General features: G+C 35.0%; 1 protein-coding gene across 2 annotated transcripts in view; it reads left to right on the top strand.

The window, feature by feature from the left end:
- Nucleotides 1-27,512, top strand: part of SPAG16 (sperm associated antigen 16) — a gene marked incomplete at both ends in the record, with an annotated part of 879,991 nt that overhangs the window by 633,119 nt on the left and 219,360 nt on the right. For both annotated transcript variants that reach the window (XM_079709890.1, XM_079709889.1), the window contains one exon: nucleotides 26,742-26,868. In XM_079709890.1, coding sequence (XP_079566016.1) covers nucleotides 26,742-26,868 — 127 coding nt within the window. The remainder of the gene's footprint in view (nucleotides 1-26,741; nucleotides 26,869-27,512) is intronic.

Here is a 27,512-nt window from a genome sequence, read left to right as displayed (position 1 = left end):
CACAAACTCATTTATTGATAATTCTCACAATAGATTAGTTGCTCCTTAGAAAACTTCTATAAATCATAGTGTTCCATAACTTTGGAGCCCTGGAAAATTACCCAATTGCAGTTATACTTATCTCCTAGTACATTTTTGATCCTGGCTTTACCATTCACAGGATGTATAATCTTTTTTTTTTCATTAATTTTTTTCCAAACTGATGCAAAATATTTATTCCAAGTTAGTTATTTTATGCAGTAGTTTTCCCCCTCAACAGACTTGTGATAACCACATCTTTTAAATCTGTAAATCATGTTATCAAAATAATCTTAATCTTTGATATCTCACAAAAATGTATATTTTACAATCCACCATGAATATCAAGGCTGCAAGAATAACACATTTCCTATATCCAAATATTTTACAGCTGTACCCAGAAAGAAAAAAAAAAAAAAAGGGAAAAAAACATATATGCTGGGTTAAGGGCTAACATTACCCGAGCAGCCAGACATAAAATAAAGTATCCAAATTATTAGCATTAATTTAATACAGTTATAACTTCAGTAGTCACTTTGTCATTGACAATGATTGAGCACAGGGCTGAGTGCCCCAAGGGCTGGTAGTAGAAGCTGCTGCTGCAGACCAGTGCCTCCTCCTCTCTGCCCTGCCAGCTCCCACCTGTGCATCGCCCCATATATACCATCTGTATGTGTGTGTATAGTTGCTTTATAATGTTGTTAGTTTCTGGTGTACAGCAAAGTGGATCATCTATATGTCTATATATATCCCCTCTTTTTTGGATTTCCTTCCCATTTAGGTCACCACAGAGCACTGAGTAGAGTTCCCTGTGCTCTACAGTAGTTTCACATTAGTTATCTATTTTATACATAGTGGTGAATCATCCCACTCCCCCTGCCCTGGTATCCATACGTCCATTCTCTAAGTCTGGGTCTCTGTTTCTGCTGTGCAAATAAGTTCATCTGTATCATTTTTCTAGATCCACATATAAGCAATATTATAGAATATTTGTTTTTCTCTTTCTGACTTACTTCACTCTGTATGACTGTCTCTAGGTCCATCCACATCTCTGCAATTTGCACAATTTCATTCCATTTATGGCTGAGAAGATATATAATCTTGAGTAAATCATTTAGTTCTTTTGTAAAAATAAATGATATAAAGAACAGTGAATCTTAGATAATACATATAATGTGTTTAACATAGTACCTGGCAAATCGGAAATGCTATTACTATCACTTCTACTCCTACCACGCCTACTATTACTATCATTATTATTATTACTACTACTACTATTATTCTTGGAGCTAATATTTCTTTCTATCCATTTGTGTTCAAATAAGTAGACATAAATAAAAGAACAACCACACACAAATATATGACTTTCTTCTATCCTATAATTTAATTTTATTTAATATAATATAAATGTTATAAAAATAAACCTGAAGTATATATTTCACACTTTAACAAAAATAAGAAAATGAAATTCTAAAACTATTCTAAATATGAAATTATGGAATTGTATTAAGCTTGAGCTAAATTCCACTAAAAAAAAAATGAGCATAAACCTCCATAGGAGTATTTTGTCTGTTTCATATCATAGTATACCATTTAATAATTAGGCAGTTAAGAGTTTTAAATTTGATCTGGAATAGATTAATTGCTTTTCCCAAGTTACTAGTATGTAGATATAAATGCATTAATTATCTTTTTTAAAAATCATGGAAAAGTAAATACTGCAATTGCCTACCTAAAAAGTTATCCTCACTCCATTTTAGCAAAGGAAGCTCAATTTCTGATATTCTGAATTTTGTTTATTTTTAACCAATCTCAAACAGAAAGTGCTTAATATCCATCTTTGGCCATTTTATATAAAGAGATACAAATAACATTTAGGTGATGCAGCCATTGATCTTCTGAAGGACAAATGATGTCAGGCAGTACTTACACACTAAAAAAAATTAATTTTGTTTACTTCTTCAGCAATACAACTTGATGTCAACTACCATTTAGCTGGGCCAATAATATTGATATTTGATGTCAGTTCTTATTCATTACTGTACCTAGATGATGTTAAGTCACAACTTTTAGATGTATGGTGAAAAACACTAAAGCAGGTTCTATCTGGGGAAATTGGAGACAACAGCAGAATAGAAAATTAAAGCATGTGGAACATGACATTTTCATTTTATATAATATTTGAATTATTTCAATAATTCCTACATATTAAAAATTAACTTCATATCTTTTAAACTAATGCCATAGTATATATTCTTAAACTAAATCTTTTAGAAAGTAACCTTCTTGCCCTAATATTTTGTGAAGAAAAAAATAATTTTTGATAGAAAAATGTGACACAAACAAAAGTGAAGGCAAAAAAGTTTGTGTAAGCAGATATTCAAAGATTAATTAGAGAATATTTTTAAGTGTAATAAATTGATAGAGGTTCTTTAGTTCTACTTTGTTTTGTTCTCAGAAATTTAACACTGCATATGACAAAGAAGAAACAATACATTTAAGACATTACCCTGCCGCCAAAGTTTAACCTTCAATAACTTCCCTAGTTGGATAAAGGTGATTTATGCGTTTGTAGTTTTCTTGATGGTTCCATGAAAATTAGAAACAACATGATCATGCCATATTCCTTGACTTCATCTTTGACTATGAAACTGATAATTTGTGTGTATGTGTATATATATATATATATATATATATATATATATATATATATATATATATACACATACATATATAGATATTCTTTAGAGGACTTAAAATATTTTGGCATATATAAAAAGTTTAATAATGGAATTTCAACGTAACTCTTTACTGAGCGCCTACTATGTCCTGGACACTGCTCTAAATATTAAAGGTTCAGCAATGAATAATACCAAGTTCTATCCCTATGGACCTTATATTCTGGTAAGAACCAGAGACATTAAACAAGTAAACACATGAATAGTCTAAAGAATAATAAGTGTTATCTATCCAGAATCAATTAGAGTAAAGAGTAATGAGGTAAGAGTTGGAGCTTATAATGAAATGGTCAGAGAAAGACTCTCTGAGAGAATGACATTTAAGAAAACCATGCAATGATTTTAAGGAAAACTCAAGCAAAGGCAACAGCAAAGGCCAAGTTCCTGAGATGGTAGAGGTGTGGCAATGTTAGAAGAACAGGGCGCATGGAGTGGATAAGGATTAGATTAAGCAGGTGGAATATCTTACCTCTAATAGATAGTTGTTAACTTAGGTTGTTCTTATTGGTTAAATGTGGAATGGTTGAGGCTATTTTAGAGTAACCTCATAAATGTTTATTTATACAAAAATGCCCTGGCTATGAGAAGCACAATAGATTCTTTTGGCTGAATAATACCTTAATATTTTTTACCCCATAGCCCTTGACATAATTCTTGGTACAGAAAGTAACCAATACATATTCATTGTTTAGGAAATATTAGAAAGCCAACACAGGTCAGAACTCAAGCGGTATTTTAGAGGACATTATTTGGACAATGTTCGCTGTGATATGATTAAATTTATTTTATACTATTAATCTTAAAGTATTATTTTAAAATTTATGACATGCTTCAGATTGTCCATGTTTGTTTTGAGCATACAGCTGCCAAAAATTGTTCAAAATATATTTACTACTTTTATAAGAAACAGTGTCACTGCTCAGAGTATGTGACCATTTAGGCAAATGGTCTTCCAGTACAATGAAATCTTATTTGAGTAATTTTCACAGTACAAAAATGTTTTAATAGCAAAATATCAATATAAAATTATACATTTTTCTCTAGTCATGTTTAATTGTAGTCAGTCTAAACTTGCATGCGGTTTAAAAAGTTTGAAAAACTACATGCATGATAAATAGCATGAGTTTTTCAAGAGATTGTTTTACATATATGAATAATGCCTAATGAATCATACATTACCCCTGAATAATTAGAGCAAAAAGAATTGTCACACCAATTTACTCATAAGCATAATTACAAGAAAATTTAATTATCCCCTTTAATGTGATTTTCTCCATTTAATTTTGTGTTTGGGGGTGAATGTGACCGTATGAATCCATACTTCAAGAAGTAACTGCTATAAAGACACAGACCTACTAGAGAATGGACTTGAGGACATGGGGAGGGGGAAAGGTAAGCTGGGACAAAGTGAGAGAGTGGCATGGACATATATACACTAACAAACGTAAAATAGATAGCTAGTGGGAAGCAGCCGCATAGCACAGGGAGATGAGCTCGGTGCTTTGTGACCACCTAGAGGGGTGGGATAGGGAGGGTGGGAGGGAGGGTGATGCAAGAGGGAAGAGATATGGGAACATATGTATATGTATAACTGATTAACTTTGTTATAAAGCAGAAACTAATACACCATTGTAAAGCAATTATACTCTAATAAAGATGTTAAAATTCTTAGTAAGTGCTCTGTAAATATTTGTAGAAATGATTTAGGTGAATAAAAAAATCAAATCTTCTTCTAACAAGGAGAGAGACTGGTTTGACCAGATATTTCACAGTCTGCACAAAAGTCAGCTGTTAATGTGGACATCCAGGTTCCAAACCCCTCTCTGACCTCTAGTAACTGTAGCAGAAGACTCATATTTCTCTGATTTTCATTTCCTGCCCTGCCCCCTTCATTAGTCTGAGAATATAGAAGGACTGGCATTCTCCCTTGATGAAGGACAACAGATTAATAAAGTTAAGTGTCTACCTCATTAAAATTGCCATCCCTGGTATATTTCAAGTGTAACATCAACTGTGACTAGTTTTTACTCTTCAGGGGGTCCTCTGATCTCCAGTTCCTTATGTAAATTAATGCAAAAACTGCTCCAGTAGTATCATGTGCTATTCATTTCAAACTCCAATAGGAATGTTCTATTTTTTGATTTGGCAAATGGAAAGAACAGAGTGGCAGTGTGCTGAGTTACAGGTTAACAAACAGAATATTGGTCCAACCTGGGATGAAGAGCACTGGGAAAGAAAGCATGGTGTTATTCTCAAGCCTGTTGAATCAGAGATTCATTTTTATCTATTTTATTCTCATGTATAAATATCTCTAAAATGTAAAATTATAGGAAAATATATTTTATTTCATTTAGGAGGTTTACAAATTATTTTCAGCAGATGACTCCATACCTCATTAAGGGCTTAGGATCATGTCTTACCCATTTCTGTCTTGCATCTCTCCTGTCCTCTCTCCCTCACCACACTCCGTTACCTGGAACTGGGTCATTCTAACACGAAACACTTATCTGGTAAATATTTAATCAACGACTAAATTTTATCAGAGTCCTTAAAAAAAGAAATTTCATCATCTTTTAAAATTATGTACAAATTTCTTTCTTCAGCTCATCATAACAAATGAAAGTAGACTAGTGGAGTGATAGAAATGTACTATTCTGGGAAAAGGATGGGTTAGAGCAGCTTGATTAAATGGATCAAAAAGTAGTAAAAGTTTAGCAGTTGACAAACTGGTTTTTAAAAGCATTTGAATGTCCTTTAATTCACAAATTAGAAAACCCATTAGTTTGGGTTGTTTTAAGAAGTAATATTATCAGTGCAGGCTTCATTCAAATGTTAATAAATATGGGCGTATGTGCTTTACTTAAAAATGGTTGTTTAGAGAAAATAAGTTGATGGGCAGAGGCAAAGAATTCTCAAGTTATAAGCATTTCAAGAAAATATATGCTCTGTGTCTGTGTGTGTGTAGTATGTGTGTGAATTACTCAAGTGACCACATTAATTATACATATATGTGTGATATTATAATTACTTAAACATTGGATGAGAATTCTATTGGCATGTGTTAGTTAAATCTTAAATTTATTTTCCAGTTTCACAGGGAAAGTGACAAGAAAATATATAAAACTCTAAGCTCTATTCAGGCTTTTCATTGCCTGGCCATGTTCACTAATGAACCACGTTCCCCTCCCTCTCCCCCTCCCCCAATATCTCGTATTTTTACCCTCAACTTCTGCTAGTTCCAAGGTCACTATGCCAAAATTAAATAATAATGTACATCGAAATTCAATTTAAAAGCTTTGAATAAAGACCTTCCATCTGATTTACATATGAATTTATTCCTGACTTTCTTCTTGTTTATCTAATGGATTTCAATTCAATCAGATTGAGTTTCTGATCCCAGCTACTGCTTACCAGGTATGTGAATTAGAAATAGCCTCAGAGGATCAAGATGGCAGAGTAGGAGGACATGGAACTCACCTCCCCCAACAAACACATCAAAAATATATCTAGATGTGGAACAATTCTCACCAAAAACCACTGGAAGCTGGCAGAAGATCTCTTATACAACGAAATCTTCAAGAAAGATTCCCATATAACCAGGTAGAAAGAAAAAAAAAAAAAAACGTATCAAGACAGGACCAGCACCCTTGGAAGGTATCTGTGAAGAAGAGAAGGTTGATATGGGCAGGCCCTCACCCTGGGAAGCCCTCTTGCCTACTGGGAGGTCTGCTGGGATAGATGGAGGGACTTGAGGGGCCTGAACTCTGCTCAAGAGGAGTGCTATGTGCTGGCTTGCTAGCAGTCAGGACAGAGATAGCTTTGCCTTGATGGCTGCCACCTTGCTGCACTTCCCAGCCTGAAATGCACACCAACTGGGGACTGCTAGTGTGTGCAGCAACTAGGCAGTGAATCGCTGGAGGATGGACCCTAAGAGAGGACTCAATCTAGCTACAAAGAGATAGCCTAGAGGGCCTGGGGTATGGGCCCCACCCCCCAGCACCAGCCTAGCACTGGGTCCAGGACGAACACAGTGGAGAAAATGACACAACTTTGGGCTGCTTCTGGGCAAAACCATGGATGCACGGGGGGTGCATAGGTTTACTGTGACCACATGGGCCTCACTTGCTTCAGCACTCACCTCCTTTGGGACACAGCATGCACTTAAGGACAACAGAGCTTTATTGAACCCAACACTCAGGGCTTCCACTCCAACAACTGGGGAGCAGACCTCAGCTTCTGACAGGGCTATCAGCCATGGAGCAAAGAGGAGGCCCCACACAACATCCAGTGCAAGCTTTGGACACCACAACACCAATCACACCCACCAGCAAGGGGCTGATGGCCATCACACACTGAGGAAGGATATGGCTGGCATCTATACCAAAAATAGCCCTTACACCAAAAATATTGGACTTACACAGTCTACACAGGGGTTCTCCCACATAAAAACACCCCTTCAAGACCACAGTAGATAACTGTTTCTCCTAAATTTATAGTGACAGAGGAAGTTAAATAAAATGAAAAAGCAGAGGAACCACTCCCAGTGAAAAGAACAAGAGGAGGAACCAATCAAAATTAGACAACTCAGTTGCAAAGATAAAAACCGATCTAGAAGCAATGAGTAGCAGACTAAATAACACACAAGAATGAGTAAGTGATCTGGAAGACAGAATATTGGAAATCACTCAATCACAACAGCAGACAAGAAGACAAAAAAAAAAAAAAGCAATGGGATAATATAAATATGCCATTCTATGCATAATAGGGGCTGCAGAAGGAGAAGAGAGAAAGAAGGGGATCAAAACTGTATTTGAAAAATTATTGTTGAAAACTTCCCAAACCTTAAGAAGGAAACAGATATTCAGGTACAGAGTACACAGAGCATCACAAACAAGATGAACCCAAACAGACCCACGCCAAGACATATCACAATTAAAATGACAAAAGTTAAAGATAAAGAGAAGATTCTAAAGGCAGCAAGGCAGGGCTTCCCTGGTGGCGCAGTGGTTAGGAGTCCGCCTGCCAGTGCAGGGGACACGGGTTTGCGCCCTGGTCTGGGAAGATCCCACATGCCGCAGAGCAACTAAGCCTGTGCGCCACAACTACTGAACCTGCACTCTAGAGCCCACGAGCCACAACTACTGAGCCCATGTGCCTAGAGCCCATGGTCTGCAACAAGAGAAGCCACTGCAATGAGAAGCCCACGCACCACAATGAAGAGTAGCCCCCACTCACCGCAACTAGAGAAAACCCGCACGCAACAACAAAGACCCAACGCAGCATAAAACAAATAAATAAATTTATTAAAAAAATAAATAAATAAAGGCAGCAAGGCAAAAACGGAGCCAGTTACAAGGGAACCCTCATAAAGATATCAGCTGATTTCTCTACAGAACTGAAGGGAGTGGCATAATATATTGAAAGTCCTGAAAGGGAAAAACCTGCAACCTAGGATACTCTACTCAGCAACAGACATTATATAATGATAAAGGGATCAATGCAAGAAGAGGATATTACACTCATTAACATATATACACCCAATGTAGGAGCACCTAAACATATAAAACTAATACTAATAGACATAAAGGTAGAAATTGACAGGAATAAAATAATAGTAGGAGACTTTAATACCCTACTGACAGCAATGGACAGATCTTCCAGACAGAAAATTAATAAGACAACAGAGATCCTAAATGACACAATAGACTAGTTGGACTTAATTGATATCTACAGGACACTATATGCCCCCCCACCAAAAAAACGAACCAAACAAACAAAAAACAGAATATACCTTCTTTTAAACATTCTCTAGGATAGACCACGTAGAGGTCACAAAACAAGCCTCAACAAATTAAGAAGGTAGAAATTATTTCAAACATCTTTTCTGACCACAACAGTATGAAAATAGAACTCAACCACAGGGGGAGGGTGGGCAATGAACACATGGAGACTAAACAATATTTTCCTAAAATACCAATGAGTCAATGATAAAAATCAAAAAGGAAATTGGAAAATACCTTGAGACAAACAACAATGAAAGACGTTGCCTTCCAATGCAGGGGTTGCAGGTTCGATCCCTGGTCAGGAAGCTAAGATCCCACATGCCTCGCAGCCAAAAAACCAAAGCATAAAACTGAAGCACTATTGTAACAAATTCAAGAAAGACTGTAAAAATGATTCAATAAAGACTTTAAAAAGAAATTTAAAAAATCTTAAAAAAAAAACCCCACAACCTTACAAAATCTATGGGATGCAACAAAAGCATTTCTAAGGGGGAAGTTCAGAGTGATACAGGCCTTCCTCAAGAAACAAGAAAAGTCTCAAATAAACAACGTAACCTATCTCCTAAAAGAATTAGAAAAAGGAGAACAAACAAAACCCAAAATCAGCAGAAGGAAGGAAATAATAAAGATCAGAGAGAAAATAAAATAGAGATCAAAAAAGACAATAGAAAAGATCAATAAAGCTGGTTTTTTGAAAGGATAAACAAAATTGACAAACCTCTGGTCAATATTACATGAACCTCATAAATTCATTAAACTAATCTTTTTAGGTGCTAGATATTTTTGTATTCCTATAAATATTCTTGAGCTTTCTTTATGTTAAATTACTTAGAAATTTGTTCTTTCATGTCTGCTCTTAAGATTTGTTAGGTGGGACTGCAGCCATTCTTAATCTAGAGTTAATTATTTCCCCATTTCTGAAGCAAGACACTTCTTTGTGCTCTAGTCCACACAGTGCCCCTGAATCTTGAACTTTTTCAGTCTGGCTACTGGGACAGGCACAATTCCCAGCCTTACGTGAGTGCCTTTCCCTGTTCCCTCTAATCATTTCAAGTGGCTCTTTTCCAAGCCTCTGGGTAGTTTCCTCAAATGCACATGCCAATCAGTACTCAGCTAAATACTGGAGGAAATTGCTCTGCAGATCTCCAGGGTTCTCTCCTAGTGTACTCTGCTCTGCAAACTTGAGCTGCCTTGTTTCCTTGGACTCTCAGCTTTATTCCCTCAACCTCGGAGTCAGCCATGTGCTGTCCAGTTCCCTCTCCCTGTGCTGTGGACTAGAAACTATCAAGGCAGTATGTCACAGCAATCTTCTATGGCTCACATCATTAGTTTCCTGTATCTCAGAGGTTATTGACCTTTGTTGCCTCATGTACGGTGTCTTGCAAACTATTGTTTATTGTATCCTGACCATTTTTTTGGATTTTTCACACAGGAGAGTAAACCTGGTCCCTGTTACTCCATTCTCCATTGTGACTGGCAGGGGGAGTCGTTTTATCATCTGCCTTTAACTGTCAACAGATTTAATCATAAGATATGTGATTTTAATCACAACGACATTCTTTTTAAAATTTATAGTTAGCCCTTCCTTCCATAAAAAATAAAGGTTGACAGTGTGTCTGTAGTAAACCTGAATTATAGTCCTGATTGGACCATGGATTTCATGTGAAGGCTTAAACCAGTCCCTTAATTTCTCAAGCCTTCACTTTTCTAATCTGTGGGAGACTTTGATCTGGACAACCTTTATATTCTCTTTCAGAAATGTGTCTATAGTCACTAATGTTTTCTTTAGAAATTGAGAAAAGCTATTGAATTTGAATATATCAGTTAGAAGGCTTTTAAGGGAAACAAGAATGTGTTTTCAACATCTGGTCTTTCTGAAATTTGAATGATCCTTTTTGACTCCATACTTACTAGCAAACCCAGCAGCAAAACTGAAATCTTTCCTTTGACGTACACAGCAATGCCAAACTGAAATAATTTAGTATTGTTCTCTCTTCAGATATTAAGTACTAAGCTTTATTTTTTACTTTATACCTCTTTGGTTTATTCCTTCATATTCCAAAAATCCTCTTTCCCTACTTTGACATTATAGTCAGCATGTTACTATGTAAATATATCATGAATGCCTATTGCAGTGTGACAAGCCACATCACAAGAAAACATCAAGGGCCTACAAGACAAAGATCTCATACATGAATATCTGAAATAATGCCAATAATGACACTGCAAATGAAGTAAACTCACATGAGAGTCTGAAAATGTATCTCTAGTGCTTTTAGAAGGGGCTCATTGCCAGAGGCAGAATGCATTAATTTCATATGCCATGTTAGGGATTTTCCATTTCTCCTTGAATAAAACGTTAGTTCCAAAAATTGTCCTTAAAGTAGAAAGACTCTCAGTGATTTGTTAAACCTTCTTCTCCCTTTTACCTTCAAAAATCCACTAATTTTGCACCATATCTGGCAGACAGGAAGTTGGGCTAATGTGTTCTCAATTCTACCAGAACTGTACTTTCAATTTATTCAGCATTTGCCTAATGAAAGGCATTATGCTAGGTTTTGTGGGCAATTCAGCTAAGTAAAGTATTTAGTCCTGCTCCTTGATGAACTACAATATAATTAAAGAATAAAAATCTACACACAAAGTGGATAACTATCTAGCAATGTAATGCAACAAATTTTAAATACCAAAAATAGCAAATCAATGGGAATATCTGGCATAATTCTTGAGAGAGGTCAATCATAAGCATTAGGAAAAGTTTTGCTCTGATGATTCAGCTATGGAAATAATGATTCATTAACTCATTCATTTAAATATTTTCTAAGTGTATAATATAAGCCCCAAACAGAGTACAAAAGATTTACAGTAGTACTATCTAAGTAAACTTTCTGTAATGATGGAACTGTTCTTTGTCTAAAGTGTCCAATATGATTGTGACTAGCTACATGAGAAAATGTCGATTTTAAATAAAATAAAATTAAATTTAAAAATTAGTTGCAGTAATTAACATTTCAAGTACTCAGTAGCCAGTAGCATTGCCCAATATAGGTCTAGAAGGAAAAGATATGCATGTGTACAAAAAATTACAATTTGTTGTGTAAGTTTTATGGCATGGCTCTTCAGGAGCAAGATAAGGAATACCTTACATTCCCTAGAATAATTTAGAATAAGTTGTGTTACAGCCAAGTTTTAAAATATATTTAATATTTAACAGAGAAAGAAATAGCAAATCAGCATCCTAGTCAGTAGAAATAGTGAGAAGAAAAGGATGAGAGCATAGTGTATTCAAGGTGTAGAGCAGAGTAATGTGCAGAGAAGTTGTGGGAGATGAGAGGCAGGAAGGAGGCAGGTCAAGGAGGGGCTCAAATTTGTATTTTAGAAAATATTACTCTGTCATTAGTTTTTCAACTATGGTATTACTGACATTAGGGCTGAGGTAATTTCATAAATCCAGGGGTGGGGATGGGCTGCCCTGTGCATTATAGGATGTTAATCAACATCCCTGGCCTCTACCAACTGAATGCCAGTGGTAGGTCCCCCAGATGTGATAATCAAAGATGTCCCTAGACGTTGTCAGATGTCCTCCAGGAGGCAAAATCACCCTGGTTGAGAACCAGTTGTGAAACTGAACTGCAAAAATACACGGTTGAAGCAGAGTTCACTACATGTGTCTGTGCGTGAGATGAGGAGGACCTGAAATGAGGGATTTGTGGAGAGTGGAGGCCTACTTCAACTGAACAGGATTGGAGAGGAGAGAGATGGAGAATAGGATGACAATCTCTGTTGACTGAATGGTATATGAAGCCCCTTATTGAAATGGAAAGTACAGCAGAAAGATCAAGTTTGAGGGAAAGATGAACTTGGCTTTGAATATGCTGACTTGTGATATCTGTGGAATATCCAACTAGAAATATTCTGTGGGTATTTGAAAATAAAGATCTGGAATTCAAAATAGAGATGTCAATTGGATGTGTAAATTTGAGAGTCATAAGTATGTAGACATTGTTGAAATCATGGGAACACTTCTTTCTGCACCTAGCAATCTAGACTTAATGACAACTGTCATTTCCACCTGATCTCCAAATATAGTCCTATTCAATCCATTCAAACACATAGCCCAGTGTTGTTTTGATTTTTGTTTTTCTCCTGACTTCATGTAGAATCAAGGACTTTGAAGTCCAGCTACACCAGCCTATTTATGTTCAGTACTTCTGCCCGGAGGACCTTGATCTCACTCTTCCGTTTTCTTGGATCACTCTTCTTCCTTTTGCTGTGAACTCAGAAGTCATATTTCTAGTGAGACCTTTCTTGACCAGCCTATTTACGCTTTAACACTCTTTCTGCCAGATATTCCATGTCTACATTTTTTTCCCATAAATCCTGTTAACATTTAACATACCACATATTTTACGGATTTATTTAATTTATCGTATGATTCTCTCCAGAAGCATACAAGTTCCATAAGTCCAGGACTTCTCTCTGCTTTGTTCACTCCTGTTTATCTACCACTTAAATCAGTGTCTAACACCTAGTGAACTCCATCAATATTTCTTTGATGAATGAAGAAGTTTCCTACTGATCCAGACAAGTTTGCCTGGGTTCAAATTCTTGCTAAGACTTATGGCACAAACTTGAAAACCACAGGAAAGTCATGTTTACTTGTTTTGCAGGGTCTCAGAGAGACAATTTTGTACTTAGGTACCTGCTTAACTCACTGAAACTACTGTCCTTCATTCTTTTTTAGCATATCAATATTTATGTTCAAAACACATAACAACTTTTTATATCATATGAAATTCATATTTCTCAGTGTGAGCTCCAAAAACTCTTCAGAATTTTTACACATTATTAACCTCATCATAAATTCACCTAATTCCCCCTAGTGAAATGTGTTAATCTCTGCTTTGAATTCTGACATTGTACCATTTTCAATACTAACGATGCCCTCCCGCTTTCTGTCCACTAATGTCTCTTCATAATCTGCACCTACTTAAAATGTCACTGTTTCTAGAAAGGTGCATTCACTTAATGGACCTATCCTAGGACTGCATTCCTTGAGGAAATCTTCTCTGATCCCACAGGCTTGGGTTAGGTGGTCAATTTTTACTAGAAATAACCCTTTATCTACTTCTGACATTTAACTTTGCCTTTAACATTGTATTTGTATAAAGCTTATATCTATTGTATCTCTAGATCATGTCCCCAAGCCAGGGACATAGTACAGCTCAGTAAATAGTTCTTCCTTTATATACATTAATTGTCTTCATCTGATTCTAATTATTCTTCTGCCTTTTGAATTAACACTTGCTTGCTCAATTTGTTCTTTGCTAATACATATTTGTTGTTATTCTGTTACAGTAACATTAGCTCTTTTAGGGCATTCTACCTCCATAACAGACTATGCTCTTTAAGCACGTAAAATGGGACTTTATGGGCTTCTATTCTCCAAAGCATCTAGGTCAAGGCATGCGAAAATCTTCCTTGCTAAACATTTAAGATCTGGGACACTTGGTCAGATTGTCTGGATTTGAATCCTGGGTCTACATTTTATTAACAAAATGCCGTTAGGCAAGTTGTATAGTATTTAAAGTCTCAATTTTCTCATCTGAATAATCTGGTGGTATAACCTAACTATAGAAATGAAGGATTAAATGAGATATTAAATAGAAGTCACTTTGAATGGGTTATCGTGATTATGTAGTGCAGTGTTGCGTACTCTAGATGCTATGTACTTGTTTGAGATGTTCAGGTCCCATATCCCTGGGGCATGATTGGTGATTCAAGTTATTAATACATAACTGATTGACAATGGCATAGGGAAGAAGTACGTACTGACAACAGCAATCTTATCAACATCTTTCCAGTGCTTTTTATTCCTTCCTATTTAGCCTCACACTCTTTGAACATTCCCAAAACTTACCTTCTGTTTCCATTCTAATTCCATAATTTCTTTAGCTTATTTGTGCCATTAATCTACTGAGGGAAGAGTGTAATGAGCTAATGCTTAATTCTGCACAAGCCTGTCCTAAGAGAGACACTAATGTATCAGTACGAAAAATGTTTGAAATACTAATTTTCCTCCTAATGAGCCTAAACATTTTATTAGAGTTATACCTTAATACCAAGCTGCAGGTCATTACATTCATGTATTGAAAGCAGCTGATGTTTCTAGGGCTTAATGTATCTGCCATTTGCTTGATGACCCCTCTTTCTTGCCTATTTTACATAGTAGATATTTAGAAAATGAAAATTACATCACTTGACAGGATCACTAATGAAAATTAGATCACTTGACTTGACATCATATTGTATATGATGGTTTGATTTCATTATTTATTAAAAAATATTTTTCTGATTATAATAATTATTAGATACTAGTTCCATGAAATTTGAATTTTGAAAATATGAAAAGGAACAAATAAGAATGATTCATCCTGTCACCTAAAGATGATCAATTATGATTTAGTCCTAACAATCTTATTTTCAACATATGTTTCTGTGTGTATATAACTGTAAATAACTCTGTTTGCTGCTTTATTGCACTACCATATGTATGTTTTCCTTTGTATTAATAATCTTTGGAAATGCCATCCATAGTTAAATAATAGTTTAGTTATATAATTATATGTTACAGTTATATCTATATATAGATATGTATGTGCTTCTGTGTATCTATCTTTCTATCTATTGAACAATTAATTTCTTATGTTTCTACTGCCCCATCTTATAAATAATATTGTGAGGAACATCTTTGTGAACAACTATTGATCTGAGTTATTCACTCACTTAAATATATTCTAATGGAAGAATATATTAAATATATTTAAGCATTTGTGATATATTATGCTACATTATATATATTGGTTAAAATCGCAGACCCTGAAATCAACTGACCTATGCTTGAATCCTCACTCCAAATTATTCTACTAAAATAATTTTAGGAAAGTCACTTGATCTCAGTTAGCTCTAGTAATAATTTTTTTTCACTTAAATTTATTTTTTTCTGATACTGATGCTCATTTGCCAGCTTCCTATTAATTAGTATTTCATAATTAAATTCTTTTATTTTTACTCTGAGTATTTTTTTTTACCACTGTTCTTATTTTAATGTTTCTCTTGTATTTTGCATAAGATTGTATTTTCTGTTTTTCTAAATATTCTTGTTGTCTATTTTAATTGATAACTATAGCCTATTTGTGTGTGTGTGTATGTGTAATTATTTGTACGTTCATTGTTATTGCTATCACAACTTATTGTGTTTCCCATTTATTTTTTTCTTTACTTCTTTTTAACATATTTCTTCTTCTTTTAAAAAATTAAGATTAAAATTAAGGTTAGATTAGGATGGTTAGAGTTAGGATTTGGTTTGGACATTTCTTTTTTGTAGCAAACAGTTAATTAACCTTGACTAAAGTTTCTTGATTTTTCAATATCTGTGCTGACCATTATATCACCTGACAATATAACTATTAATAGTTGTGGCAAAATATAATTATTAATAGTTCTTTCCATAAGATGTTTATATTTAAACTTTCATAGTCTGAATGTTTAAACTACATTTATTCCAGAGTCATATTTAGCTAAGTAAACAAATTTAGATTGAATTTTATTTTCCCACACAATTTGGACTTTCCACTAGTTCTAACATCTAGTTTTTGTTATCAATCTAATTGTTTTACTTTTTAAAATAATCTGTAATTTTTCTCTTGTAGATAATTGTTTTCATTCATAATGCTCCATACTTTCATTACTTGTTTCTAGGTGTGTTTTATTCTTATATATCATGCTCAATACTTGGAGTACACTGTTATTTTTAATATATCTTTCTTCAATTTTGGAAAAGTTTCTGTTATTATACCTTCAAATACTGCTCTTCTGCCTGTCTGTACATGCTCTTCTTTTGTAATCTATTGGAATATCCAGCTCCATACTCCCCTACATCTCTCACTGGTCTGAATGCTTTCATCTTTTTATCTCTACATATGCAATCTAGCTGACTTTCCCAGTATAATCTCCAATTCACTAACTCTCTTTTCAACTTTGTCTATTCTAAGGTATTTACTATGTATCGAGCCTTTTGTTTTCAATGATTAATGTTTCAATTTTCTTGTTTTTTTCAAGTCATTTTAGACTGTTTTGGTTTCATTTCTTTTTCTTTAATGAGTATTAGTTTTTCATTAACATCTTTGAGATTCATACTTATTTAAAAATATTTTTCAGTGTTTTTGTAATTTTAATGCACTCAGATTAATTTTATTTCCAGTTATTGACAGGCTTAATAACTTTAGATCTCTTTACCTGTCATGAAAAAAAAATTGTAGCTACTTTTGAGTAGAGTAAGAAAAGTGGTTCTTTCTTTCTGCTTCTTTATCTCTCTTGCTCTCTATTTGTGCTTACTCTTTCAGAGTTTTCAGTATTGTAGTTATTTCCTTTGTCTCCCAGGCCAATAGCCTCAGGGTATCCTAGAATAAGTCCTACATTTATGATTCAGGAATCCTGCCTTCTAGGATTGAAAACCACTGAGCAAGTTATTAGCATGTGTTACTTAGTTCAGATCCAAGTTGTAAGACTGTGTATAACTCCAGATTCCTTAAATATATACCTACAAATATATTGCAGCTTCAAACAGCATTTGAAAGCAACTTTTGTCAGCTTCATATTTTCAAGAAAACTTACCATATCCATGGCTTTAACGATATGTAGGCTTTTATCTCCCACCTGACACAAAGTACTTTTAGTCTCTGATACCTTACAGAAGCTGAATAACTAGGGCCTGCTCCTAAACCCATAGCCCAGAAGCCTATAGTTTTTATTGTTTGTTTGTTTGTTTTGCGGTACATGGGCCTCTTACTGCTGTGGCCTCTCCCGTTGCGGAGCACAGGCTCCAGACGTGCAGGCTCAGCAGCCATGGCTCGCGGGCCCAGCTGCTCTGCGGCATGTGGGATCCTCCTGAACCGGGGCATGAAACCACATCCCCTGCATTGGCAGGCGGACTCTCAACCACTGCATCACCAGGGAAGCCCTTTGGTTTTATTTCTAGTCTCTACTTTATATTTCTATTCTATTTTTCTGTAATGAGTATTATTTTTATTATTCTTTATCATTCTTTGAGATCTTATACTTTTAAAACTTTGGTTCTTTGCCTTTTTTTAAACATAAATTTATTTATTTATTTATTTTTGGCTTTCTCTAGTTGAAGCAAGCAGGGGCTACTCTTTGTTATGGTGTGTGGGCTTCTCATTGCAGTGGCTTCTCTTGTTGTGGAGCATGGGCTCTAGGCATATGGGCTTCAGTAGTTGTGGCACATGGGCTCAGTAGTTGTGGCTCACAGGCTTACTTGCTCCACAGCATGTGGGATCTTCCTAGACCAGGGCTCGAACCTACGTCCCCCACATTGGCTGGTGGATTCTTAACCACTGTGCCACCAGGGAAGTCCCTGAGATCTTATACTTTTTTTTTTTCGGTACGTGGGCCTCTCACTGCTGTGGCCTCTCTCGTTTCGAGCACAGGCTCCAAATGCGCAGGCTCAGCGGCCATGGCTCACGGGCCTAGCTGCTCCATGGCATGTGGGATCTTCCCGGACCAGGGCACGAACCCATGTCCCCTGCATTGGCAGGCGGACTCTCAACAACTGCACCACCAGGGAAGTCCCTGAGATCTTATACTTTTTTTTTTCGGTACGTGGACCTCTCACTGTTGTGGCCTCTCTCGTTGTGAGCACAGGCTCCAGATGCACAGGCTCAGCAGCCATGGCTCACGGGCCTAGCTGCTCCATGGCATGTGGTATCTTCCCAGACCGGGGCATGAACCCGTGTCCCCTGCATTGCCAGGCAGACTCTCAACCACTGCACCACCAGGGAAGCCCAGATCTTATACTTTTAAAAATAAATTTTTAGGGCTTCCCTGGTGGTGCAGTGGTTGAGAGTCTGCCTGCCAATGCAGGGGAATTACAAAAAAAATACACAGAGCTTAACCTGCTGGGGTGTTATCAGCACTGAACTAACATGGGGGAAGGGAAATAAACAATTACAGCTGGCTTGCCTTACACAGGGGAGAAGGGAAAAACCCAGTTTCAGCCCATTCTAGCCAACCTGCTCCACCTAAGAGGGAGAGAAAAACTGAGAAACACTTTTGAAGTTCATGGTCCAGAGGCATAGGCTCACTAAAAGACTAAGACCTAATCATAGGACTATAGAACACTTGCCCCACCCCATACTTTACAAGCACATTACTAAAGGCATATTTACATCAGTTTCTTTTACCTGGTATATCATGTATAACCATCAAGAAAAAATTACAAGAAATACCAAAAGCCAAAAAACATAATTTGAAGAAACAGAGCACACGTCAGAACCAGACATGACAGGATGTTGGAACTATCAGACCAGGAATTTAAAACATCTATGATTAATATGCTAAGGGCTCTCATAGATAAAGGAGACAGCATGAAAAAACAAATAGGCAGTGTAAGCGGAGAGATGAATATCCTAGAAAGAACCAAAAAGAAATACTAGAGAGAAAAGCAATATAACAGAAATGAAGAATGCCTTTGATGGGCTTATTAATAGGCTGAACACAACTGAAGAAAGAACCTCTGACACAGAGGACATATCAATAGAATCATCAAAAACCAAAACAAAGACAACAAAGGCTTTTTAAAAATGTACAAAACAAAAAATAAAACCCCCCAAAACCAAACCAAAACAGAACATCTAAGGACTATGGAACAACTACAAAAGGTAAAACATACATATAATGGGAATACCAGAAAGAGAAGAGAGAATGAAACAGATGGTATATTTGAAAAAATAATGACTAAGATATCCTCAAATTAATGTCACACATTAAACCACAGACCCAAGAAACACAGAAAATACCAAGCAGGATAAATGCATACAAAAACAAAGGAAACAAACAAAAACCCCTAGATCTATGTATATCATTTTCAAACTATAGAATATTAAAGATAAAGAAAAAATCCTGAAAGAAACCAAGAAGGGAGTGGTTCACATATAGAGAAATAAAGATAAGAATTACATATGACATCTCCTCAGAAATGATGCCAGGAAAAAATGGAGTGAAATATTTAAAGTGCTGAAAGAAAAAACACCAACATAGAATTCTTTACCTTGTGCAATTATCCTTTAAAAGTGAAGGAGAAATAAAGGCTTTCTCAGATAAACAAAAATTGAGTGAATTTGTTTTCAGCAAATCTGCCTTGAAACAAATCTGATAACCTAGATGAAATGGACCAATTTCTTAAAAGATGCAATTTGCCAAAACTCACATGAAGAGAAATAGACAATCTAGGTAGGCCTATATCTATTAAAGAAGTTGAATCATATTACCTTTCCAAATAGTTAATGCACTTCCAAAACAGAAAGCACCAGTCCCACATGGGTTCACTTGTGAATTCTACAAACTAAGGAAGAAATTATATTCTCCATAATCTCTTTCATATAATAGAAACAGAGGGAATACTTCCTAACTCATTCTATGATCAGTATTACCCACAACCAAAATCAGAGAAAGACATTACAAGAAAAGAAAACCACAGACCACTATTTTTCATGAACATAAATACAAAAATCTACTACAAAATGTTTGCAAATTGAATCCAGTGATGTATAAAAAGAAGTAAAAACTATGACCAAATGGGATTCATCCTAGGTATGCAAGGTTGGTTTAACATTTGGAAATCAAATAATGTAACCCATCACATCAATAAGGTAAAGATGAAAAATTACATGATCATATCAATGTATGCAGAAAAACTAGTTCACAAAATACTATACCTATTCATGATTAAAAACTTCCAGTAAATTAGGCATATAAGGGAAATTGCTCAACTTGGTAAAGAATATCTAAAAGGAAACTTATGGCTAACATTCTTAATGCTAAGAAACTAAAGGTTTCCCACTAAGATATCAGGCACAAGGCAAGGACATTTCCTCCCACCAGTCCTTTTCAGCATTGTACAGGAAGTTATAGATAATGCAATAAGACCAAAAATAAAAAGGCAATAAATTTACACAGATTGAGAAGGAAAAGCTAAAACTATCTTTGTTCACAGATGATATGACCATCCAAGACTTAATTTTAAAAAACAAGTAAAAAAAAAAAAAGAAACAAGCAAAAAACCTTCTGGAACTAATATGTGATTACAAGGTTGCAGGATGCAAGGCTAATACACAAAAGTCTATTGCTTTCCTATACACCAGCAAGGAAAAAGTGGAATTTAAATTTTAAAACATAATGTTATTTATATTAGCACCCCTAAAAATGAAATATTTAAGTATATCTAACAAAATATGTATAACATCTATATGAGGAAAACTATAAAACATTGGTGAATGAAACAAAATAACTGAGTGAATGAAGAGATACTCCATGTTAATGGAAGCGAAGACTCAATATTGTCAAGATATCAGTTCTTCCCAACTTGATCTGTAGATTCAGTTCAATCCCAGTAAAAATCAGGAAAAGTTATTCTGTGGATACAAACAAACTGATTGTAAAGTTTAGATAGAGGGGCAAAATGATCAGTGATTGCCAGGGGTCGGGCAGGGGTGGTATGGTGGGATAGGTGAGTACAGGGGATATTTAGGGCAGGGAAAATACTCTTGATGATGCCATAGTGGTGGGTATATGTCATTATACAATTGTCTAAACTCATGGATGTGCAACACCAGGAGTGAACTGTAATAATACAGACTTTGGGTGATTATGATGTGTCAATGTAGGTTCATCAAGTGTAACAGATTTGCCACTCGGGAGGGGACGTTGTAAGTGGGGGAGGCTATGTGTGTGTAGAGACCGAGGGTATATGGAAAATCTCTGTATCTCGCCTTTAATTTTGCTGTGAACAAAAGCTATCCTAAAAAAATAAAGTCTTAAAAAATATATAGGGCAACTTTTTATAAACATATCTCCCGGGCTTCCCTGGTGGCGCAGTGGTTGAGAGTCTGCCTGCCGATGCAGGGGACATGGGTTCGTGCCCCGGTCCGGGAAGATCCCACATGCCGCGCAGCGGCTAGGCCCGTGAGCCATGGCCGCTGAGCCTGCACGTCCGGAGCCTGTGCTCCGCACCGGGAGAGGCCACAACAGTGAGAGGCCCGCGTACTGCAGGCAAAAAAAAAAAAAACCATATCTCCCTATTCAGTCACTGCACCATATGTATTGTATATTTTTAATCAGTGTAATGACAGTATAGTATAAACTTTTCCATGTTTTACATTGTTTCTGTAATTGTTCTTTTTATGGCTTTGCAATAATTCATCTATGGTATTATTCATCTGCAATTATTTATTGAACATTTATTGGGTTCTATTCAAGGTCATGGGAATGTATTGCTAAGCCAAAGTACCTGCATTTACAGAATTTACAACATTCTCATGTGTGCATAGTTGATATATAATCATTCATTTAATTTTCTATTATGTTGTATAACTCTGAGAAGAGAACAATTATATATATTGTTTTATTCAGCCTTGAAGAGCCTTTGCAGAAGAAGTAATGTCACGACCCTAAAAATATTATGCTTATTTAGATGTTCTGTAAATTCACTTTCCAAAAAAAGATGGAAAAATAAATGTGTATATATATATATATATATATATATATATATATATGAACATAGTGTGTTGAACCAAGAAGATACTTAGCTGATTTAGCTGATTCATCAGGATGAAGGTACAAAGTATAATCAAATTGGACCTTTTTTTATATAATAAATTAAGATTCTATATATTTCTTCTTGATATACAATATATAGATATAAGGAATCTCGTATAGAATATTGCTCTATGACATTTCTTACACTACCTGAAAAATAACCTCTTAACCCCAAACTTATGGTAATGCACAAACTTGTAAAATCTGTTTTTGAAAATTATATAAAGCCATAAGTTATATTTATATTAAGGAATGCTATAGGTTTATGAAAATAGTCTTTTAATCATTCATTTAAATTATAAATGACATCATTAGCATCCTGGTTTTCTCTTTTTCTTTCTTTGTTTTATAATATATAAATATGCTTGCAACTACTGTGCAGAGAGATAGCTCAGTCTGCTTGTCTTCCTGCCACTGTTGGTATCAAGTTTCCATAAAAGGTGCCTCTGGCAGTGCTCTGGATCCACAACAGCACACGATTTATTTCTTCCATATTAGATTATTACAAATTTCACTTGTTTCCATTTTTTATTTATAAATAGTGCTACTTTAATATTTTGATCATAACTTTTTAAAAACCTTACAGTAAATTTCAGAAATAGCCTTAAACTTTTCAAAAGTATGAACCTTTGTGATCCTTGATATGTACTGCTAAATATTTTTCCAGTATATTTCCAGCAGCCTAGATGAAGCTAGTTTGGTTTTATGTTGTTCTACTCTAACTTATTAACTGCATGTCCATATGGATTTTCTCACTAGGATCTTTAAGTAGGAAACGGGAAGGCTTAAAAGGGGCAGTCAGGAGTTGTGACTGTTCACTTTCATCTCAACTGTATCCTTTGTCCATTTTCCTAAGTTCCACTTGCTTTGTTTTACTATTTGAGTCTGTGATAACCAAAAAAAAAAAAAAAAAAATTCTGAGCTTCAGCTCATTTACCATATTTTGGAAAATATCCATTACAGTTGCATGTAGTCAACACTGATTACTCTCTACTCCCCTTATATTCATTTTTTATTCATATATTATTCTATGATTTATTCAAGATCAAATGCCAAACATGTCACAGGAACTAAGCCGGGTGCTGGCAATTCAGTGTCACAAAAACAACCGTCTGTCTGAATCCGAACTTCTCCAAGAACTTTCAGTGCAACCATCTTTTTTTTTTTTTTTTTTGCGGTACGGGGGTCTCTCGCTGTTGTGGCCTCTCCCATTGTGTAGCACAGGCTCCGGACGCGCAGGCTCAGCGTCCATGGCTCACGGGCCTAGCCGCTGCACGGCATGTGGGATCTTCCCGGGCCGGGGCACGAACCCGTGTCCCCTGCATCGGCAGGCGGACTCTCAACCACTGCGCCACCAGGGAAGCCCTCAGTGCAACCATTTTTATCACCTTTCCTCCTCAGCCAGTACTGGTACCGATGACATAACCAGAATTACATTTTAAATAGTTTTCCAAAACTCTTGAGTTTTCACTTTCTTTAAAATTGTCACAATTCCACCTTTCTCAAAAAAACATTTTCTTTGAAATCTCTTTCTTGGTTAGGTTAAGTGCCTAACTATAACTAGTCTTTGTTTTCTTACCTGGCATAAATTCTAGATAAAATATTTGTTTTTTCCCCAGGTTGTCAACTAATTCCTTTTCTACACCCGCCTTCTTCAGATCCCTCAAAATTCACACTGTGTGGTTTAGATGAGTAATATTTTAATATTCTTCTTCCCTATGGAAGGAGAATGGCAAATGGTTCCAGTTCACCTGAGACTGGAGGAGGAGGGATACAAGATCTTGATAGTCCAAGTTTTTGGTTTTGGATTCTCTGCGTCTTTTATCTAACTGATTCAGAATCATTAGGGTTAGAATCAATATTACCTTAAGACTGCTGTGGAAGTACTTGGACTAAAGTAAAACTTCTAGGTAAACTCCCATGAGGCATTCATCATCTACTGGTTTAACAAATATATTTTTAAAATTTTTTATTATTTTATTTTATTTATGTTTTTATTTTTGGCTGCGTTGGGTCTTAGTTGTGGCACATGGGATCTTCGTTGAGGCATGAAAAATCTTTCATTGTGGCATGCAGGCTTCTCTCTAGTTGTGGTGTGTGGGTATTTTCTCTTCTTTAGTTGTGGCACTCAGGCTTCAGAGCACATGGGCTCTGTAGTTTGCAGCAGGTGAGCTCTTTAGTTGAGGTGCTCGAGCTCCGTAGTTGTGGTGCACAGGCTTAGTTGGGCTGTGACATATGGGATCTCAGTTCCCTGACCAGGGATCAAACCTGCGTCCCCTGCATTACAAGGTGGATTCTTTACACTGGACCGCCAGGGAAGTCCCAACAAATTTTTTTTTTTAGTTCTACTCTGCTACAGGTACTACAATAGGCATTGCATTTGCCTCTCTGGTTAACTGGAAGTATAGCTACCAAGTTATCAAATCTGAACACAAACTTATTGCTACCACTTTATAAGTTATATTTGTTTTACCATAATGCATATATTGTCATGAATTTTAAGTTCCTTGGGAAATGGAAAAGTTTGGCTATATGATGTTAGTTATTCAAAATTGTTTAAAATACTATCTATTATTTATTAATAAATCATTTAGCACAGCACTTGGTTATTAGAAGCATTTAATAAGTATTGACTATTATTATTTTAGTATTATCAAACTGTATTAATTGATTATTTGACAGTGGTAAAAATTAAATATAAAAATATTAAACCCATTTAAGTACTAATTTTCACCCAGAAAATGATGGACTATTTTTTTATTTTTAGTATATTTCCTAAAAATTTAATATTCAATGGTATAAAGCACACTTTAAGATTGTCTTTGTTTCATAGAATCTAGGCAAGAAAAGGACATGAAGTCTATAACCTGACTTTAATGAGAAGTGCCTTCAAATTAAATTCTGACTAAAATTTATTCTGTATTCACAGTTGAAAAAAGATTCCATTCTGCGAATTCTGAAAGATGTTTTAAAACCCTTGTAGCTGGAAAGAGTTCTTTATTATTTCTAACATTAATATTCCCTATAATCCTGAGAACTATTCTTTTCTAAAAATTAAATTCACTGATTCTTCACAATTCTCACAATACACGTTTACATATTTGAAAACATTCCAAGTTCTCCATGTTCTTTTTAAACCATAAAAAAAGATTAAATATCCCATTTATTAACTTGAGGAAAAGGTTATTGTATTGCTTTGCCAGTAACAGCAGTTACAGAATTTTAAAACTAGTGACATTTGTTGTACTACTGGAGTATTTAGGGGGAAAAAAACAAAAAATCCACTCAGACTGTAATACACTATGCAGTTTTCTTTTCTTTTCTTTTCTTTTTTTTTTTACAGAAAGGGTAGAAATCAAAGAGTAAATGAGAAAAAAAAAAGTATGTGAGCTAGTTCAAAATGATAATAGGGGAAATTGTATAATAATCAAGTTATTATCTTTAACATTTTAGAATATTTAAGAGGAAAATAATGAGAGGTTGATTTTTGACTAGACATTAAAAAAATTAAACTGGATCTGAAAGGGAAACTGTATATCTAATTGGAATGAGTATAATGACTTATAAACATTGTACATAAACCTGATGTGGCCAGCACTCATATTTAGTTGGTCAGTGGACGCAGAAATTAAATGACAGAATGATGGAAACCCTCTTATTCATCACTATATCCCAGTCTCTGACATGAAGTAGCTGCTGAATAGATATCTCCTGAGAGGCCTGCAAGAAGAATATAGACAGACGTTGAACTCCAAACTGATGCACCTGGGCTGGTACTTCTATACTGGGAAAATATCCGCCCCTGTTTCCATAACACTTGAATCCATCCACCCTTCCTTTTGTTTTCCATTCCCTTATCCAATTACCTTCTTCCTTTTTCCACTACATGTTAAAAAAATAGCCCCAAATATTTCTAATAATTTTGTCTAACAGAACACAATAGGCACTGCTTCCTTGCCATCAATTTTACCTGGCCCCAGTGATTCTACCCACTATGATAAAACTCTTCTTTCCTGTCCATTTGTTTTCCTACCTCTGTTTTTATTTTTACTCTGAGTTATAAATTATCAATACTAACTAATTACAAGCAAATAAAGTGAAGTGTGCTTTTAGTGCAGTATTTTACATATATAGTTCTTATATGTAGATTACATATCATATATGTGATATGTATATATTTAGACAAATTGCATGGGTGTGTATAGTTCTGTTTTATTACATCTTATTTAATTAAAATCATCAAACTTATTTCCTGAAAAATCATCTTCTAAAATTTAGTATAGGATTTTATATATTTAAATTGTCATTTTATAATACTTTTATGTCGAAGACAAAGATATAATGAGTACTTTTTAGTTTAGAGGACTGTATTCTTGTGTATTTAATAAAATTATAACAGAAATCTTTCTTTTTTGTTTTTTTTTTTTTTTGGTCTGAGTTTCTATATATATCTGTATATAAGTAATATGTATATATATATATATGTATGTATATACATTTCTCTTCTTTTTTTTTAAATACTTTAAAGGGTCACATGATCGCATCCTGTGATGCCTGTGGAGTTACAAAGCTATGGGATTTTCGGAAGCTCTTACCAATTGTGTCCATTGATGTAGGTCCAAGTCCTGGCAATGAGGTGAACTTTGATTCATCAGGTAGGATCTTTTTTGTTTAACATTCTTGACCAAGTTAACAGCTTTAGTATTTGTTCTGAAACTATTTTCTATTGCCACTTTGTGTTTTTTGCATTTCCTTCTTGATATTATACTAGAATATACTACATTATGCTGTATTTATTATATGATATATATCACGTCATATAGTGAAAGCATTACATTTATCACATATGTAAAGGGAAAAAAATAGAGGAGATAAGTGTGTACTAATTTAGATTACTCAAGTTTCTAGCAGCATCATGCAAAATTTGGAGTATACATCCCTTAGAATCACCATCCAACTTAAGTAAATTGAGTTTTTTGAAGGTAAAATAGCTAAAAGTAGGGAAGAACAAAAGTAAGGCAAAAATAAAATTGAAACTAATGGAATACTTTATAATAATTTAGTAATACCCCATATTCTTTAGATTTTACAATTAATTTAAAATATATATTCATCTTGTTGCAAATTGTGTCCAATAATAATTATATTAATTGGTAATAATTGTAGTATTATTATCTGTGTTTAGCATTTTTTCTACAATAATATAACCATTAACAGTGAGATAAATTATTTTATCCTTGCTGATGATGAAGAGTGTAGCAACTGATATTAACAATCACAGAATGATTCCACTTGATCA

The sequence above is a fragment of the Hyperoodon ampullatus genome (genome assembly GCF_949752795.1).
Source record: "Hyperoodon ampullatus genome assembly, chromosome: 8".
In the NCBI taxonomy this organism is placed as follows: domain Eukaryota; kingdom Metazoa; phylum Chordata; class Mammalia; order Artiodactyla; family Ziphiidae; genus Hyperoodon; species Hyperoodon ampullatus.
The sequence above is the reverse complement of the archived record's forward strand: the minus strand, read 5'-3'. Positions and strand labels throughout refer to the sequence as shown.